Consider the following 19,442-nt stretch of genomic DNA (forward strand, 5'->3'; position numbering starts at 1 on the left):
TCCCAAGTGATTTGCAGTTATTGAGTTTCTTCCCTTCTACCATTTCATGCAAATGACATGAAAATTGGTGGTGTTCAAAGTTTGGGAGAAGATTTGTAGCTCGAGTGCTCGTTGTTGTGGTTCTGTTCGCCGAGCTGGGAGTTTTTGTTGCAAACGTTTCGTCCCCTTTCTAGGTGACATCCTCAGTGCTTGGGAGCCTCCTGTGAAGCACTTCTATCATGTTTCCTGGACCTGGACCCAATATACCGGCCACTGCAGCGGACAGCAACTGACAACCGGAAGCAGCAGAGACAAGCCACTATAAATGCCTAAGGAAACATGACAGAAGCGCTTCACAGGAGGCTCCCTAGCACTGAGGATGTCACCTAGACAGGGGACGAAACGTTTGCAACAAAAGCTCCCAGCTTGGTGAACAGAATTGGTGGTGTGGAAGAAAGTCTTGGACAATATTACAGAATACAGCTGTAGATGGATTCAACAGTGGGAAATTGAATTTAATTCTGAAAAGTGTGAGGTGATGCATTTTGTGAGAACTAATGAGGCAAATGGGAGTAACAATTGAATGGTGCAACGTCAGGAAGCACAGAACATCAGAGTGACCTTGGTGTGCTGGTCCATAGATTCTTGAAGGCAGTAGGGAGGTAGATGACATATGACATATAAAATGGCATGCAAAACTTGCGTTTTTTTTACTCAAGATGGAGGTACTGTGTTGAACTGAAGTGGAGAGAGTCAGAAATCACATGATATCAGGTTATAATCTAACAGGTTTATTTAAAATCACGAGCTTTCAGTGTGCTGCTCTTTCATGAGCTGAAGTCAAGAGAAACACACAGCCACAGAAATTATAGGCAGAGACACCAAAAGAGCATACAAATTTTGTGAATGGAGTGTCGACAAGCTGAATAATAAGTTTGTGCAGGTGATCAAAAGTGTCAGATGGTGTGATTGAAGTGTCAACAGCTGAATAGCAAGTTAAGGGATGACCTTAACTGAGGCAGAGAGATAATTATGAAAAATTAAAAATGAGGTGGTGCTAGAGACAAACCAAATGACTGGAATAACATGATAGCTCATGACGCTGCACTTCTCTAGTTAAACCCTAAACATGTTAAAGAAGCCATCCCCTATGGTCAAGCCCTGCATATACATATGATCTGCTCAGATGAGGAGGAACCTGACAGACACTTAAAAATGCTGTAAGATGCCCTCATGAGAATGGGATAAAATGCTCAACTCATCAATTGACAGTTCCAATATGACACTGCGAAAAATTGCAATGAATTGTAGGTCATTCCTTCACCTGCTATTCAGCCTATTAACAATCCACTCACACCATTTTTATGATCTTTTGATATCCCTACCTATAAATTCTGTGCCTGTGTGCTTCTCTTCACCTGACAAAGGAGCGCACTCTGAAAGCTTGTGATTTCAAATACATTTGTTGGATTATAACCTGGTGTCATGTGACTTCTGAATTTTTTTTACTCAACGTATTGAATGCAAGAGCAAGGAGCATAAGACCTTGGACCAGAAGATATCGGAGCAAAATTACACTATTCAGCCTATTGCATGTTCTCCACCATTTGATCCTGGCTGAAATGTTTCTCAACCTCATTCTCCTACCTTCTCCTCATAACTTTTGATCCCTTTTCCAATCAAGGTGGAAAAGGTGCAGAGGAGATTCACCTGGATGTTGCCAATTTGGAGCAGTTCAGATATGAAGAGAGACTAAGTAGCCTGGCCTTGTCTCAGAGCAGAGAATGTTGAGGAAAGGTAAGATGAAGGAGTCTAAAGTTCTGATGGTCATTGATAGGGTAGATAGAGAGAAATGTTTTCCTGTAGTGGGTGTCAGTAGCAGGGGACATAGTGTTAAGGCTAGGAGTTTTAGAAGAAATTTGAGTAAAACATTTTTTCATCCAGATAATGCTGGGCATCTGGAATTTTATTGTTTAAAAAGGTGGTAGAGGCAGAGACCTCAAGACATTTATGAGCTGTTCAGATGAGTGCTTATTGCTTACACTCAGATGAGTGCTTACACCATAGCATTTGGTTACAGACCAAGTGCTAGAAAATGGGAATATTTGACTGGAGTGGACACGATAGATTGAAGGATCTCATTTCATGCTGTCATAAGTCAAATTATTTTCTAATTACACAGACTGATTTGCCATAGAACCACCAATAACTTTAACTCTTTTCCTTTTTAAATATCTACAGAAACTTTTTGTTTTTGCTTTTATATATCTGGCTAGCTTTCTCTCATACTCAAAATTCGTCCCCCATCCCTGTCCTCAATCTTTTAGTCAATGTTCTTTTTATAATCCATTCAATCTTCTGACTTGCCACTTGTTTTTGTGCGGTTGTTTTTTTCCCCAAGTTTGATACCATCTTTTTGTGTCTAGTTCATGAAAGACGGGTCTGTCCCTTGGATTTACTTTTTTGCTTATGGAATGCATCTATTCTATGTGTCTTGAAATATTCCTCTAAATGTCTCCAACCGCATCTCTATGTGCAATCCCTTCATTTGCCAATTCTCTTTAGCTAACTCAGTATTCATCCCTGCATAATTGCCACTATTTAAATTTAAAATACTTGTCTTTAGACACGCTGCTGAAATACGTGAGATTTTTAAAATTCATTCATAGGATGTAGGTATTACTGGCTATTCCGTTTATTGCCCATCCCTAATCTCTGATGGCAATTAAGAGTCAACCATAATTCTGTGGGTCTGGAGTCATAGATGGACGGTACTTGGTAAGGATGGCAATTTTCTTTCTTAAAGCGCATTAGTGAACCCAGGGATGTTTCAGATGATCACTAATGGTTTCATGGTTATCATGAATCTCTTAATTGCTGAATTTTATTAAATTTAAATTCCACCATCTGCCACAGTGGGATTCATCCTGAGTCCCCAGAACATTACCTGAGTCTCTGGATTAGTAATCTATCGATAATACCAGTGCATGTATTTTTTTTTCCCTGAATTTTAAATTAATGGCAAATGAATGTTTTTCTTTTCTGAAGGATTTAATAAGTAATTAAGTCAATCTTTTTGGAACCATGAGTTTAAAACAGTATGTGTCAGAGCAGATAACTGATGCCTCCTGGAGTTTTAATGGAAGGTTGTTTATATGATGATAATATGTTCAGGAAAGATGTAGAAAACTAGAAAACAGGAGCAGGAGTAGGCCATTTGACTGTTTGAATCTGCTCTGCCATTGATTATGATTATTGCTAATCATCCAACTCAGTAGCTTGTTCCCAGGTTTCCCCCATATGCATTGATCCCTTTACCCTAAGTGCTATATCCAACTCCTTCTTGAAAACATGCAATGTTTTGATCAGGGCTGCTTTCTGTGTTAGCACATTTCATAAGCTCACCAATTTGCAGGTGAAGAAATTTCTTGTCTCAGCCTTAAGTCACTTACTCCATATCCTTAGATTGTGACCACTGATGCTACACTCCCCTTCCCTTGGATACATTCTTCCTGCATTTACTCTATCATGTCATGAAACTATTATTTTAAAAGAAACTAGGGTGAGCAAGGTTTCGAAAAATGTATATATATAGTTCAAGCTTTTGAATTCAACTTGAAGGAAACCTGACTGAAGTTAAATTTCTTTTTTACTCATTCATGGGATGTGGGACCAGCATTTATTGCCCATCCTTAATTGGCTGGAGGGCATTTAAGAATCAATCACATTGCTGTGTGACTGGAGTCACATGTAGGGTAGTCCAGCTAAGGACAGCAGTTTCCTTCCCTAGAAAACATAACTGGGCGGCATTTTTTAAGGTGGTAGAAGAAAGATTTAAAAGCAACCTTTTAAAACAGAGGGTGGTTCGTATGTGGAAATGAACTGCCAGAGTAAATGGTAGAAGCAGTGGGAGATACAGTTACAACATTTACAGGACAGGCACATGAATAGAAAAGGTTTGGAGGGCTATGGGCCAAATGAGGCAAGTGGGACTAGTTTGTTTGGATAACTTGTTTGGCATGGACGAGTTGGACCAAAGGGTCTGTTTCCATGCTGTATGACTCAATGAAATTACTCAGTCAGATGGACAATTGACAACAGTTTCAAGGTAATCATTGGATTAGATTCCCTACAGTGTGGAAACAGGCCCATCGGCCCATCAAGTCCACACCGACCCTCTGAAGAGTAACCCACCCAGGCCCATTTCCCTCTGACTAACGCACCTAACCTATGGGCAATTTAGCATGACCAATTCACCTGACCTGCACATCTTTGGACTGTGGGAGGAAACCAGAGCACCCAGAGGAAATCCATGCAGAGACTGGGAGAATGTGCAAATTCCACACAGTCACCCTGGTGCTGTTAGGCAGCAGTGCTAACCACTTAGCCAGCGTGCCGCCCCAGATTTGAATTGAGTTCAAATTCCACCATTTGTCACCATCTGAGTGAAAAAGTTCTCATTCGTGCTACCACCAATATCAGTGTTGGTGATTTTTGGTTATCTTTTAAATACTTCTTTTGTACTTACATGAATGTGGTATGATGCATGTATTTAATATTAGTTGAGAAAATAATTGTTCTGTAGTGATTGAAACAATGTGCATTTATACGTCATTCTTAAATTGTATTGCTATACATGTTGGTATATATTGATTAGAAATTTATGGCAGGTCATTATTTTCACGATGGGAAACCAGAAATGAAACTGAAAATCTATTTCTTGAATGATTTTGTTTTGTGATGAAGGGGAGAGAAAAGGGATACTTAATTTTATATACATAAGATAAACCTCTATTTTAATAGATTAGGCTCAGGTCCTCCATTTGGAAAGAACAGGGTTTCTTTTAAACAAATAATCCAAATGTTATCATCTCATTGTGTGCTAATTATGTGCAGGCTCTCATCCGACTACCAGCTCATATCTCACAGTGTGACGAAGTTCTCCAATTCTTTGAAACAAGACCAGAGGACTTAAACCCACCTAAAGAGTGAGTATTTGTACTAAATTACATCTGACTTGAGAACCAAGATTAGGTTCTGATTTTGGAAAACAATACAATGTTTGTCTTAGAGAACAGATTAAGATCTATTGACATGTAGTGTATTTATTTGCCAAAAAACTGCTTTCACATGTTCTGCTCTGCTTTGATCATTTGCAATTGTAATTTTAAAATAAATGTAAGTTTCACTTAGATGAAGAAAATTAGCCAAAGCTTTTTGCCTCCTGATCACGTATAATAGATTCCTGCTGTAACTGGACATTTAAGAGCACCAGGTGAAACTTATTGGTTCAGCTCTGACATCCAGGGTTAAATAACCTCTAGATAAACATGATCAAATTGTAAGCTCACGTGAAGATGTACTTTGGATTACCCAGCACAATAAAACCCAGCAGGAGTTTTACAATTTTTCAAGAAGGGAATTGGCAAAAAAAAAGTTCAAAGTTCTACAGTTATTCTTTACAGCACATCTACTTCCTAATTTATTACAACTGTTTCTACCTTACCCTGTTGACTGTGGAGATTTAGGCTGGGTCTTAGCAATGTTGTGACAACTCTGGGGCCATTTAAAAATGGCAGGTAAGTTCAATGACTGACTGCCTGTTTGAAGCGCCTTCACTTTTCGCTGGCATGGAATTAGCATGTGCAGTAGCAAACTCACTCCTGAACTACTGGCCTGACGGGCACCATTGTTGGGGTAGGTATCTTGTAGCTGTGCAATTTTTGTGGAGTGTAATTTGAGTATCTGTTAACCCGTGGATTCTGGAAACACTTGGAAGATAACATCAAGTGGCCTTGCCCATGCTCATTCCATACCTTATCTGTTCCAATTCAGTGCCAGTTATGACCTGCTACTCACTCATGGCGTCGTATAACCCCCTTAATGTCTTATGGATATTCATGTATATCAATCCGCTTTACAATAGGTACAGAACTAATAAGCCATATTGTAACAACAGCATGTGTGGAACAGAGAAAAATAAATCACCCACTATAAACAAAATCTCTGAAAATCTACTGTTCCTACAATCCTACCAAAGTGTCAATCAATCAGACAGACAGTTAAAATATCAATAATAGACTCCAAACACATCATGTCTGTTTTCTAGAACCCAGGTGAATTGCTCCAAATAGGACTCAGTTTGATAGCTGGAGAGAACTGTTGACTTTAAGTTGTTATATCAGGTTTTTTTTGCTGTGAAATCTTTCGACAATATTTATTTTGAAGAACCATGAGTTGGCATGGTGATTCCCGGGTTGTAGGAATTCATGGCAGATTTGAGGTGGCATGGAAAATAGGTATGAGGGACAAGGGCTACAGAGTCAAAAATGTCACCATTCATCTGGCGCAACCTATCTTGACTCTCCACAGGGCTCCTGGCCACTTCTACTCTGCCTCTGTGCCAGTGTTGGACTGGGGTGGACAAAGTTAAAAGTCTCACAACACCAGGTTATAGTCCAACAAGTTTATTTGGATGTACTAGCATTCAGAGCATTGCTTCTTCACTTAATTTTGTGGCAGTAGGCATGGCTGTGTATTGCACATCACTGCCACAAAATAATTGTGTACCATTTAGCGACTAGTTGATTTTGGTGTAAATTTCCTGCTTTAAGTGACCCTATTTAATAGCAAATGTGAGAAACAATGACAGCAATGTCATGCACCAGGCATTCTTAACTCTTAGCGAGTTTTGAGAAGATTTGTAGCTCAGGTTGAGGTTCTGGATGTTGGTCAAAAACGCGTCCAGCTACTCTCCCCTACATCAAAGACATCTCGGAAATGACTGCCAGACTACTCGGACACCTTGACATCATGGTAGCCCACAAACCCCCCAACACACTAAAACAGCAGCTAATGAATTTGAAAGACTCTATACAGACAACAAGCAAAACTAATTTTATTTACAAAATACTTTGCAAGAACTGAAACAAACAAACAGACAGAAAACTAGCCACCAGGATACATAAACATCAACGAGTCATAAAAAGACATGACCCACTCTCACTAGTATCCTTACATATGGATGAGGAAGGACACCATTGTAACTGGGACAACACATCTATCTCGGAAAAACCAGGTAGAGACATGCACAAGAATTCTGAGAAGCATGACATTCCAACCAGAACTCTATCAACAAACATATAAACATATTGAATTGGATCCCATTTACCATCCGCTCAGACAAAGGACTGGAAATGATATCACCGTAGGAAATGATGCCACCATGGGAAATGGCATCACCAACACCCAAAATATAAATAGAAAGTGGGCTACACCACCAGTGCTTCATCCAGAGGCTCATTGACAATGTTACCTAGTATGGTGATGGAACATCTGAAAACGAACCTTCCAGCTCAGTGAGCAAAAGCTGATGGGGGACAGAAGTTCACAGGTAAAGACACAGCTGGAAAATGGGAAGCCTTCAGAAATGAGATAACGAGAATCCAGAGACAGTGTATTCTTGTCTCTGGTGAAAGGAAAGGCTGGTCGGTATAGGGAATGCTGAATGACTAAAGAAATTGAGGGTTTTGTTAAGAAAAAGAAGGAAGCATATGTCTGGTATAGACAGGATAGATCGAGTGAATTCTTAAAAGAGTATGAAGGCAATAGGAGTATACTTAAGACAGAAATCAGGAGGGAAAAAAGGGGTCATGAGATAGCTTTGGCAAATAGAGTTAAGGAGAATCCAAAGGGTTTTTACAAATACATTAAGGACAAAAGGGTACCTAGGAAGAGAATAGGGCCCCTCAAAGATCAGCAAGGCAGCCTTTGTGTGGAGCCGCTGGAGATGGGGGGCATACTGAGCAAGTATTTTCCATCAGTAAATACTGTGGGAAAGGACATGGAAGATATAGAATGTAGGAAAATAGATGGTGACATCTTGAAAAATGTCCATATTACAGAGGAGGAAGTGCTGGATGACTTGAAATGCATAAAAGTGGATAAATCCCCAGGACTTGATCAGGTGTACCCGAGAACTCTGTGGGAAGCTAGTGAAGTGATTGTTAGGCCACTTACTGAGATATTTGTATCATCGATAGTCACAGGTGAGGTGCCGGAAGATTGGAGGTTGGCTAACGTGGTGACCCTGTTTAAGAAAGATGGTAAGGACAAGCCAGGGAACTATAGACCAGTGAGCCTAATGTTGGTGGGCAAGTTGTTGGAAGGTATCCTGAGGGACAGAGCTGAAAATGTGTTGCTGGTTAAAGCACAGCAGATTAGGCAGCATCCAAGGAACAGGAAATTCGACGTTTCGGGCCAGAGGCCTTCATCAGGAATGGCCCGAAACGTCGAATTTCCTGTACCTTGGATGCTGCCTAACCTGCTGTGCTTTAACCAGCAACACATTTTCAGCTCTGATCTCCAGCATCTGCAGACCTCACTTTTTACTCCTGAGGGACAGAGTGTGCAAGAAAGGCAAGGACTGATTAAGGATGGTCAACATGGCTTTGTGCGTGGGAGATCATGTCTCACAAACTTGACTGAGTTTTTTTAAGAAGTAAGAAAGAGGATTGATGAGGGCAGAGCAGTAGATGTGATCTATATGTTCTTCAGTAAGGCATGCGACAAGGTTCCCCATGGGAGACTGGTTAGCAAGGTTGGATCTCTCAGTATACAGGGAGAACTAGCCATTTGGACACAGAACTGACTCAAAGGTAGAAGACAGAGGGTGGTTGTGGAGGGTTGTTTTTTCAGATTGGAGGCCTGTGACCAGTGGCGTGCCACAAGGATCAGTGCTGGTTCCGCTACTTTTCATCATTTATATAAATGACTTGGATGTGAGCATAAGAAGTGTAGTCCGTAAGTTTGCAGATGACACCAAAATTGGAGGTGTAGTGGACAGTGAAGAAGGTTATCTCAGATTACAACAGGATCTTGATGAGATGAGCCAATGAGCTGAGAAGTGGCAGATGGAGTTTAATTGAGATAAATGCGAGGTGCTGCATTTTGGGAAAGCAAATCTTAGCAGGACTTATACGCTTAACGGTAAGGTCCTAGGGAATGTTGCTGAACAAAGAGACCTTGGAATCACAGGTAGATGGGATAGTGAAGAAGGTGTTTGGTAAGCTTTCCTTTGTTTATCAAAGTATTGAGTACAGGAATTGGGAGGTCATGGTTGCGGCTGTACAGGACATTGGTTAGGCCACTTTGGAACATTGCATATAATCCTGGTCTCCTTCCTATCAGACAGATGTTGTGAAACTTGAAAGGGTTTAGAAAATATTTACAAGAATGTTGCCAGGGTTGGAGGATTTGAGCTATAGGGAGAGGTTGATTAGGCTGGGGCTGTTTTCCCTGGTGCGTCGGAGGCTGAGGGGTGACCTTATAGGGGTTTAAAAATCATGAGGGGCATGGATAGGATAAATAGACAAAATCTCTTCACTGGAGTGGGGGAAGAGAGGTCATAGATTTAGGGTGAGAGGGGAAAGATATAAAAAAGACCTAAGGGGCAACTTTTCCACGCAGACGGTGGTGTGTGAAATGGTGGAGGCGAGTACAATTGCAACATTTAAAAGGCATCTGGATGGTATTTGAATAAGAAAGGTTTGGAGAGATATGGGTCAGATGTGGCAGGTGGGACTAGGTTGGGTTGGGATATCTGGTCGGCATGGACAAGTGGACTGAAGGGTCTGTTTTCTTGCTATACATCTCTATGACTCTATATCCAGTTCTTACCTCTGTTTTTGTATCATATGTGAGGGCGCTGGGAAAGCACCAGCCTCCAAATTCATCCATACTTCCAAACTGCATTTCACTGGGGACAGCTAACATTTAGGAATTGCCTGCCTCACACCAGCTGAAGGCAGACAAGCACCATCGTGGCAAGCTGTCATGGAGGAAAGAAATGTTTTGAAAGGTAAGACACATATTTATCATAATTAAATGGGTTTGCACCTTCAAATCAAGGTCATTGGAGATGAGGAGCAGCGGTCTTCATAAGGAGGGAAGAGCACAGGGCATCAGAATGCCAGAGGAGAGAGAGAAATGGGAAACAGATACAAAGCCTTGAGCACTGGATGAACAGGCAAGATCTGAAGAGACCTGGAAAAAATCTTAGAACCAGTGTCAAAGGAGACAGCTGCTCTCTCAGCTACTACTGACAGCCATCTGTGTCCTGTTCAGTGGGAACTTCTGTAATATCTCGCAGGTGGCTGTGCACTGGCACATTACCAAGGTGGCAAGTGCCTTCTTCTCCAAGGCTGGACAGCACATCAGACTCACAACTGATGGGGCATCACAAACTCTGAGGGCCCTGGATCTGTACTTCAAACAGTCAAGTTCAGTCTTACAACATCCACCTTCAAAGGTCTCTGCCATTATGGTGGTCTGCTGTGTGCTCCATAATTGAGCCATCCAGACAGGTCTGGGCATAGAGTATGGTAAGACCCTCAAAGAAGGTAGTTGATTAAGGGAAAAACCTGAGGTATGAGAAATGAAAAAGACAGGCAGAGGAAGATGATGCTAAACAGAGAGTTTGTCCCTGCTACATGGCATGGTCGATTCCTCTTGTTAACCAAAGGAAGACGACTTTCCTTCTCTCCCTTCTCAGTGGTTCCAGGCCTCCCTGTGAATCTCACTTACAGGGTATGCTATTCTATTGACCCTTGGGACATCTATATCACAAAATCTTCAACAAAACATAGGTCCAAATTGTAAAGTTTTCAAAATATAATGGTCAAAGCCGATTTACTGCAAATATTTGTTGGTGAACATTATCTGTTTAATTCATTTAAATCACAGGTTAATAATTGCAAGGTGCTTTGACAATCCCTCAAAGATGTTTTGGGTGATGATTAACATCAGTATTTATGAACACCACAATTTATGGCCCAAACTGTGAGGCTGAAATGATTGCATGTTTCATGATCTGAAGCTTTGTTGTATGAAAAGTCTCAAAATGCCTACTATCGAGGTGTTGGTGCCCTGTGAATTGTGAAGCATCACAAAGTGCTGGCTAAGTTCCTTTTCTCAGATTGTTCTTCAGGATTGAAAATGTCTTACTTCCACTCCAGTTGGATGTGTTCCGAGACCATTTCATTTCAAAATCTGCAAACTCTGCCATATGTAGGGCAGGTGGTGCTTGGAGAGTTGCGCACTCTCTCTGACACTTCGACAATTTTTTGGCTCGTTCCTGACCAAATCTCTTGATGTTTTGGTATCTTTTGAATGAATGTTGGTTGGTCAGGGGTCAGAGACTTGCTTTTATCACAGTGATGTTGAATCTGGTCAAGGACGTTTTGAGGACATCCTGAAAGCTTTTCCACTGTTTTCCTGAAAATATCCTGTCTTGACCAAGCTCTAAGTAGTATAATCATTTTTTAAATGTCAGACATTCAAGTGAAATGTCGCCTTTCCGCCAAGTGGATTTTCAGTAATTAAAGCATTGGGAAAAGAAGACATTGCTGGGCTTCTTTTTTTGCCACTGGATTTTGTAGAATGCTATTTAGGAACCACTGCTTATTTCTATTTATTTGAATTTTTTACATTGGTTTGTCCAAATCTCTGCAGTGTATAGGAAAGGGGGACCACTGCTGCCCAGTAAACAATTAACGTTGTCTCAGATTTGAAATCCTCTTCCTCAAATACTCATCTTCATTTAACTGAATGCTGAGCTGGCATATTCAAGAGGAGCCCTTCTACGATACAGGAAATGGTCACATTTTTACTGCTCCATAGTTAGATTTAGATTCAGATTTAGGTTTTTTTGTCATGTTTTACTCAATACTCTGTACAAGAGTACAGTTAAAAGTGTACAATGTAGCCACACATGGGAGTATCTTAGGTACGCATGAGTACCTAGATACAAAATCTGAATTACAAATATAGAAAAATAAAGAAATAAAGTTAAAATGTCAAACATTACAGTCCTTTCTTGAGGCATGGGCATATGGATGGTCCAAGCTGGGCTTCCCCTAGGGAACACAAGCATGCCTTTGACAAACACTTATATCCAAGTAAGTTTCATGAAGATACTGCACTTGACATTCAATGCCAATTAAACTCCCTGTAGAAAGTTAGGATTACAGCTTATCAATGCAAAAATCTTTTTGAGAATTTGGTTTCTGCTGAGTATTTTCTGGTTCCAAAAGAGAATTTACACTACTGTTTCAATTCTAATGTTCACCTTAGTGATTGTAAAATATAGATTTAAGAGAAGCACTGATTTTTCTCTTTGTCCCTCCCATTAATCCAAAATTTTGTTCTCTTCCTTTACCAATTTGACTGTACACCAAATCCTTCTCTTCCGCAGTGTGTTCAGGTCATGGACTTCTGCAGGTAAAACAAAATTTTGAAAGTGCAATAATAAAAGTCTCCTATCTATGGCAAAGGATCATACAATCTGTAAGTTAAAGGAATAAACAATTACAGTCTGGAGCTGACCTTGCAAGATCATAGGGAGAGAATCTAGATAGATTCTCTCTTCTGCCATTCACTTTTCTTCTCAATCCTTAAATCTCTGTTATTACCAAAGCTATTTGCCCCACCATTTTCCAACATCCCACACGGCCTATAGCACAAGCCACATTACTTTCAGCTTGTTCTTCCAATAACTTTTAGTTCAAAATATTTACGAATTGAAGGGTAAAAAAATAAATTGTACCAGACAGAGCATGCTGTGAGATACCCAACCATAGCAACTCTGAGCCAATAAGTTGTTCAGTAGATAATTTTATATTTTGGAAATAAAGATAACTAAAGAAACCTGCTTGTTTATTGAACTCATTAATCAATGTGATAGGTGACATTTAATCTCATTTGAAACACTGTTCTGGAATATTCATTTAAAACATCAGCATCGTTCACTTTTTGCATGAGGTCACAGGAAGGTTACCTTCACCCACACATAGTTTCTTAACTACATTTAAATCATGTCTATCCTGTTTGAATCAGCTTGGGATTATCTAAAGATGCTCTCATCCAGATGTGAAATCATTTATACGGTCTTTCTGAAAGCATTCATTTTAAGGATGGAATGGCAACAACATTCCTACATACAGACTGTTAAAATCCTACACTGGGGCTGGTCTGGAATAATCTTTTTCTCATTCTTGTGTTTTTATATGTATAACGTTCAATTATAGAAAGTGATTTATTTGAAGTCATGTGTTGCATCAGAAGGGGAAATTGGGAAATGGAACTATTCCTGCTGTTGTGATTTCATCTCTAACTTGACTGCAGGCAGGCAGGACCCTCTGAGGGGTCCAGTCCCCAAGAGGTCTGGATGTTGGCAGGAGGCCTGAGGTAGGAGTGGAGGCAGTCTGAGGCCAAAGTGGATTGTTGGAAAGGTCTGTCAAAATCTTGACTTGGTGTTCCTGATGTCATCAGTGACTCATTAGCGTATAGCTACACACTCTGGTGACCTTTTGAATTTTACCACTCCACCCCTCATACTAACACATCACCCTCACCTACACCATTCTCACCTCTCACTCTCCTTTCATCACTCCCCTTTATTTCCCTACTTTCTCATTCCACTTCTTCTACACCCTTGCTCTCATCCCTCTCATTTCCTCACCCTTGTTTTCAACCTCTAACCTAATTTCCCTAACCCTTGCCCCTACCACCTCACTGTCCTCATTCATGATCTATTTTATGGACAGAACTCCCAAATCCTTGAATGCAGTTGAATAGCCCATAAAATTTCCTATTTAGATTTTTAAAAAAACATGAAAAACCAACAATGTGAACTAAGTCAAATGCTTGTAAAATGATTAGGTAATTAAGTTGCGACTAAAAGCCCATAGATTTCCTTATGTAGACAAACAGACACAATTCTGGACTTAGGGCCCAGATTTTGTCCTGACTTTGGATTTCTCAAGCCAGTTGGCTCCATAATTACCCAATTTGACCTAATTATAATTTGAAAACTATCTATTTGCCTCAAAGTCTTCATTTTACTAAAGCCCTATTCAATTTTGTCCAATGGTTATAATCATATGGTACTGCTACCATCCTTGTAAATCATTTTTACATTTTCTCCAATGCCTCTATGCCTGTTTTTATTCTAGATATTTTAGTCAATCTGTTCAGACATATTAGGTTGCACCTTTAGAGAATATGTGACTTGAACCTGGATCTTCTGGCCGTGAATCTCAGTTTTTGTTAAATGATGACCTGAACTGTTCACAATATTTCAGGTATGGTCTGTCAAGTGTTCCATACTCATTCACTACTTTTGAAATCATTACCACTAAAATGACATTGCAATTTTAAATGCTTACAGGCAAATTGATAGTTTTAATGATTTGACCTACTAAGGTGCATTAAGGTTACAGCTATTGAGCAAGTTTGAACATTTTGAAGCCTTTTTTTAATACAATAAACACTTGGAGGTGAACAGAGAGGTATTTGTGATTGGGTTGGGATGAATATGGAGATAATGGGCAAGGTTTTATCTCAATAATATAATAAAACAAAGAATTGCAGATGCCTGAATCTGAAACAAAAATAGAAATTGTTTGAAAATTTTAGCAAGTCTGGCAGCATTTGCGCAGAGGAAACACAGATGCTCTAAAGATGCTGCCATCTAAGCTGAATTTCTCCAACAAGATTTTACTACAGCTTCACTCAGATTAATGCCAAGTACACAACTGACAGCATGGAGATTGGCTTAGCTGTTTACAGAGTTCTTATAACACATACCCTCACAGATCCAATGTTTTTCTCACTCCTTGTGGACAGAAATTTTAACATAGTTTCTGTCTTGGAATGAGCAGTACTGTAATATTTGGCTGAACACTTTTTTTGCTAAGTGCGAGTTGCATTGATTCTTTTGGAGATTTTCACCAAAGCTGAATAAGATTTCTGCACAATATCTTCTTAGGCATGCCTCGTTAACTCACCTTATGATTCCGGATGTAAATTTCCTTGCTGATCTGGAAAGTTAGGACCTAAATACATAAATAAAAGTGGGCCTTAACACCGGTGCTTCACCGGAGGCTCACTGATGACGTTACCTAGTATGTGACGAAACATCTGAAAACAAACCTTCTGGCTCAGCAAGCAAACTTACATCCAGAACCCCAACCTGAGCTACAAATCTTCTCACAGCTCACTTTCACCTTATGGTGTCTATGTCTAGTTCCAACTCCAACTGAGGTTTCTCCAGAACAAATCACTATACAGCAGATATCCACTGAAAGACCAATATTCCTTGTGGCTGCACCGTCTTTGAAAGGCCACAGTGCACCCAGGCAAGCATTAACATTTCACATTACCCCTCTCCAGAAGTATAATGGCACATTAGCCACAAAGCCATGCTGCCCATGACTCAAAGGCTGATTCTCCCTCACATATACAAAATGGCACACTCTGCCCATTGTTTAACCTCCGCAGCACATACTTTACCTGTCCATAGCTGCATTTATCTAAATACCCTCTCTTAGGTCACTGCTATTCTTTCCTCAGTGCCCTTTGGTGCACTGCATCTTGTCATTGTTTATTTGTAGAACATGCGGGTAAGCAGTCAAAAAAGTGTTTTTCATTACAGGTGACAAAAGAGAATACAAAGGAAACAAATGGAGGCTGCAGGTCACCCAACAGTGCAAACCAAATGCTGACATTATGATATTAACAGTTGATCATCTTTGCACCCACTTGGAAACTACTGGGGGCAATTGTCAATCAGGTCCTGCATGCCTTGTAGCACCCAGTGGAACTGAGTTCTGTCATCTACAAGGAGAGCTTCCCACTGCTCAATGTCCTTCCCCACCCATTCTCCCAGCTCCTCAGCATCTATTAAATCATGCCTATTTCAATAGTGCAAAGCACAGCACCCAGGATGGTGGAGCACCTTCTGATGGGATTATACTGGACATCCCTCCCAGACTGCTCCAAGTTGTGGAGATGTTTGGTCAGGTGGGGAGCTGCAAATTAATGAAGTGAATTGGGCTGTTAATGAGATATTTAACCAGCTATAATCTCCTTAATTGACAAATCACCACTGCCAAGTGAGAAACGTGTCTTACCGCTCGGCAAAAGCATAAAAGATGGAGCAAAATGTTGCTGATGTCAGTATGGGCCTTGGCAGACTTCCCATTCTATTCTGCCAGGAATCTTGCCATAGCCCATGCTGCTCAGATCCCTATTAAAATTCTATCCATAGTATTTGTATTAATTTAAATCACATTCTCGTATCGCGTGTTCCAAAGCTGGTTTTGTTAACAAGTTGCAAATTGTGAAGAAGAACACATGTTCCCATTTATTTTGTTATAAAAGATTTTTTTTCTCCCCCGTACATCAAGACATACCCCTGCCTGCATTATTGGAAACATTTGACAGCAGAAATGAAGAACAGAACAATGCACTTATATATTTAAATCTTAATATGCTAATAACTTATCTATAAAATGGTTGTTACCTTTTTTTAAATTATGTGCACCAATGGCAGAAATCATGCATCAATTGAACTAGATTGACAAAATATTCTTTAAAATGGGCAAAAGCAACAGCTACCACTTCAGTCCTTTTTTGAGTTCAAGCTGTTTTTCTTTACAAGTTATTTTCTTCACATTTCACTGTTTATTCACTCCCCTATTAGTTATTCTCAGTTATTTATTATTTTTTGTGGATTTGGGTTCTGACTGACATTTTTATCAGTTACATATTAGATAATGAACAAAATACAAATGTATAATTGAATGCTATCTGGAAATAATTCAGGAAGTTGAGTAGCAGTAAATGTTGTCTTCTTTCACAACAAAGACCATTCTATTTTGTTTGCATTCAGAAATTCTCCAATCCCATCCCCTACTGACATTAGCTGCATCTTTAATCTGCAACTAAACATCACAAATTTTTTCCTTCCTCTTAAAAAAAGTGTATATTTTCATTCACACTTTGTTCTCTCTTTCAATCTATACGCTGAAAATTCCTTTAAATAAATTTGTACTGATGTTATTATATTCATTCTCAACTCTTTTAAAAAGTATAAAAAAAGAAAGTACACAAATGCTTTGACACAGCATTAGAGATTCTGTTAAAAGAAATCCAGAGGAGGAGGAATGTCTTATACCTATGTTTCTCTCCCTCTCACTTGTAGCAACTGATGCTGCTCTGTCTGGACTAATGTCTATCTCACATTTTCTATTCAAACCTAGTGGGAACCCTAGCACAATGCTAATGATGCTAAACATTTATTCTACAACCTCGTGGAATACTTCAACTGAAAATGAGAAACTGCAGGACTACGTTAACTTGTTAGCCCCTTTTCTTTTTGATTTCTGTCAGGGGCTAACAAGTTAACGTAGTACTGCAGTTTCTCATTTTCAGTTGAAGTATTCCACGAGGTTGTAGAATAAATGTTTGAATTGCTGATGTCTTGACAATGTACCTCAATGTGTTTGAGGTTTCCTTCACAGTTCCAGTTCCGTGACTAACGCTTTAAGTCTTGCTTGAAAGCTTCACTAAGAGTTTGTGTAGTCCCAAATATCTGTTTGCTATTGGGGAAAAGGCAATAAGGTGAGTGTTAATCACCAAAATGACATGCAGCATCCTTACAAGCACAAGCTGACATTGTATTTGCCAATCAAACCCTACATTAGGGGTGATGCTTCCTAGAATACATTTCTACTCCTTTGTCAGTTACTAAATATAGCCTAAACTGATGTTTCAGTCCAAAACTCCATCTTTGTCAACTTGTGTATGTTTTTTAGCACCTGAATACACTGCTGAAATTCTCCTTTAAAGCTGTGCATTTAATTTATCTCAATTACTTTGAGATTGCTGTACCTTTGGCAATGATCTTTGCATCCTCTCTGTCCACTGGAGTAGTGCCAGATGATTGAAGGCTGGCAGATGTGATTCCCTTGTCTTCAATAAAGATAACCTTGGGAATTACAGATTAGTCTTACATCTGTGGTGAGTGAAGTATTGGAGAGGAATCTGAGAGACAGAATTTGTGATTAGTTAGAAAACCATGATTTGATTAAAGACAGTCAGCATGGTTTTTTGGGGGGCAATTCATGCCTTACAAACTTTATTGAATTATTTGAGGATGTGACAAAATATATTGATGAAAGTAGAGCAGTGGATGTGGTGACATGGATTTTAGCAAGGTGTTTGTTAAGGTTCCCCATGTTAGGCTCATTCAGAAAGTAAGGAGGCATGGGATACAGGGATATTTGGCTATCTGGATACAGAATTGGCTGACCGTAGAAGACAGAGGGTCATTGTAAATGGAAATTATTCAGCCTGGAGCTTGGTGACCAGTGGTGTTCCTCTGGGAAAAGTTCTGGGACCTCTGCTCTTTGTGATATTTATAAATGACTTGGATGAGGAAGTAGAAGGGTGGGTGAGTGAATTTGCCACTGACATGAAGGTTGGTGGAGTGGTGGATAGTGTAGAGGGCTGTTGTAGGTTGCAACAGGACATTGACAGAATGCAGAACTGAGCTGATAAATGGTAGATGGATTCAACCTGGAAAAGTGTGAAGTGATTCACTTTAGAAGGTCGAATTTGAATGCAGAATTGAAGGCAGGACTATGGCACTATGAAGGAACAGAGGGCTCTTGGGATCTATATCAAAGATCCCTCAAAGTTGCCACCCAAGTTGATAGGATTGTTAAGAAGGCATATGGTGTGTTCACTTTCATTTGCAGGAGGATTGAGTTTAAAAGCTGAGAGGTTATGCTGCAGCTCGATAGAATCCTGGTTAGGCCGCACTTGGAATATTGTGTTCAGTTCTGGTCATCTCATTTTAGGAAAAATATGGAAGCTTTAGAAAGGATGCAGAGGACATTTACCAGGGCACTGCCTGGAAAAGAGGGCATGTCTTACAATGAAAGGTGAGGGAGCAAGGGCTTTTCTCATTGGAGTGAAGAAGGATGAGACGTGTCTTGGTACAGGTGTACAAGATGATGAGAGGCATAGATAGAGTGAATAGCCAGAGATATTTTCCCCAGGGCAGAAAAGGCTATCACAAGGGTGTATAATTTTAAGGTGATTGGAGGAAGGTTTAGGAGATATGTCAGAGGTAGGTTCTTTACATAGAGAGTGGGTGTATGGAATACACTGCCAGTGGTGGTGGTGAAGTCATATACATTCGGGACATATAAGCAGCTTTGGATAGGCATGTGGAGGATAGTACGATGAAGGGTATGTAGGTTGTTTTAGATCTTATAGTAGGATGAAAGGCCAGCACAACATTGAGAGCCAAAGGGCCTGTACTATTATGTCGTATTCAATGTTCAATTGCTTTTCATGTTTTCCAATTTATGTAGCTTTAGACTGTTAATAACTGTCATTAGGGTTTTTATTGAGATCATGATTTCTTATTCAAGAGGTGAAAGTAATAAAACCTCTCTCTGGAGAGCAGAACTACTAAAAAGCAGAATGACTAAAATGCTATAGCTGGTCAACATTACTATATTGATGGAGCAGGAGAGTCGAGTTTCGGGCATGAGCCCTTCATGCTCGAAACGTCGATTCTCCTGCTCCTTGGATGCTGCCTGACCTGCTGC

The 19,442-nt window shown here is 40.0% G+C and overlaps 1 protein-coding gene across 2 annotated transcripts in view; it reads left to right on the forward strand.

Moving 5' to 3' along the window:
- The window catches only part of sh3pxd2b (SH3 and PX domains 2B), a 329,121-nt gene that overhangs the window by 190,991 nt on the left and 118,688 nt on the right, over window positions 1-19,442 (forward strand). For both annotated transcript variants that reach the window (XM_060837107.1, XM_060837108.1), the window contains exon 5: window positions 4,876-4,967. In XM_060837107.1, coding sequence (XP_060693090.1) covers window positions 4,876-4,967 — 92 coding nt within the window. The remainder of the gene's footprint in view (window positions 1-4,875; window positions 4,968-19,442) is intronic.

The sequence above is a fragment of the Hemiscyllium ocellatum genome, chromosome 16 (genome assembly GCF_020745735.1).
Source record: "Hemiscyllium ocellatum isolate sHemOce1 chromosome 16, sHemOce1.pat.X.cur, whole genome shotgun sequence".
Lineage (NCBI taxonomy): Eukaryota > Metazoa > Chordata > Chondrichthyes > Orectolobiformes > Hemiscylliidae > Hemiscyllium > Hemiscyllium ocellatum.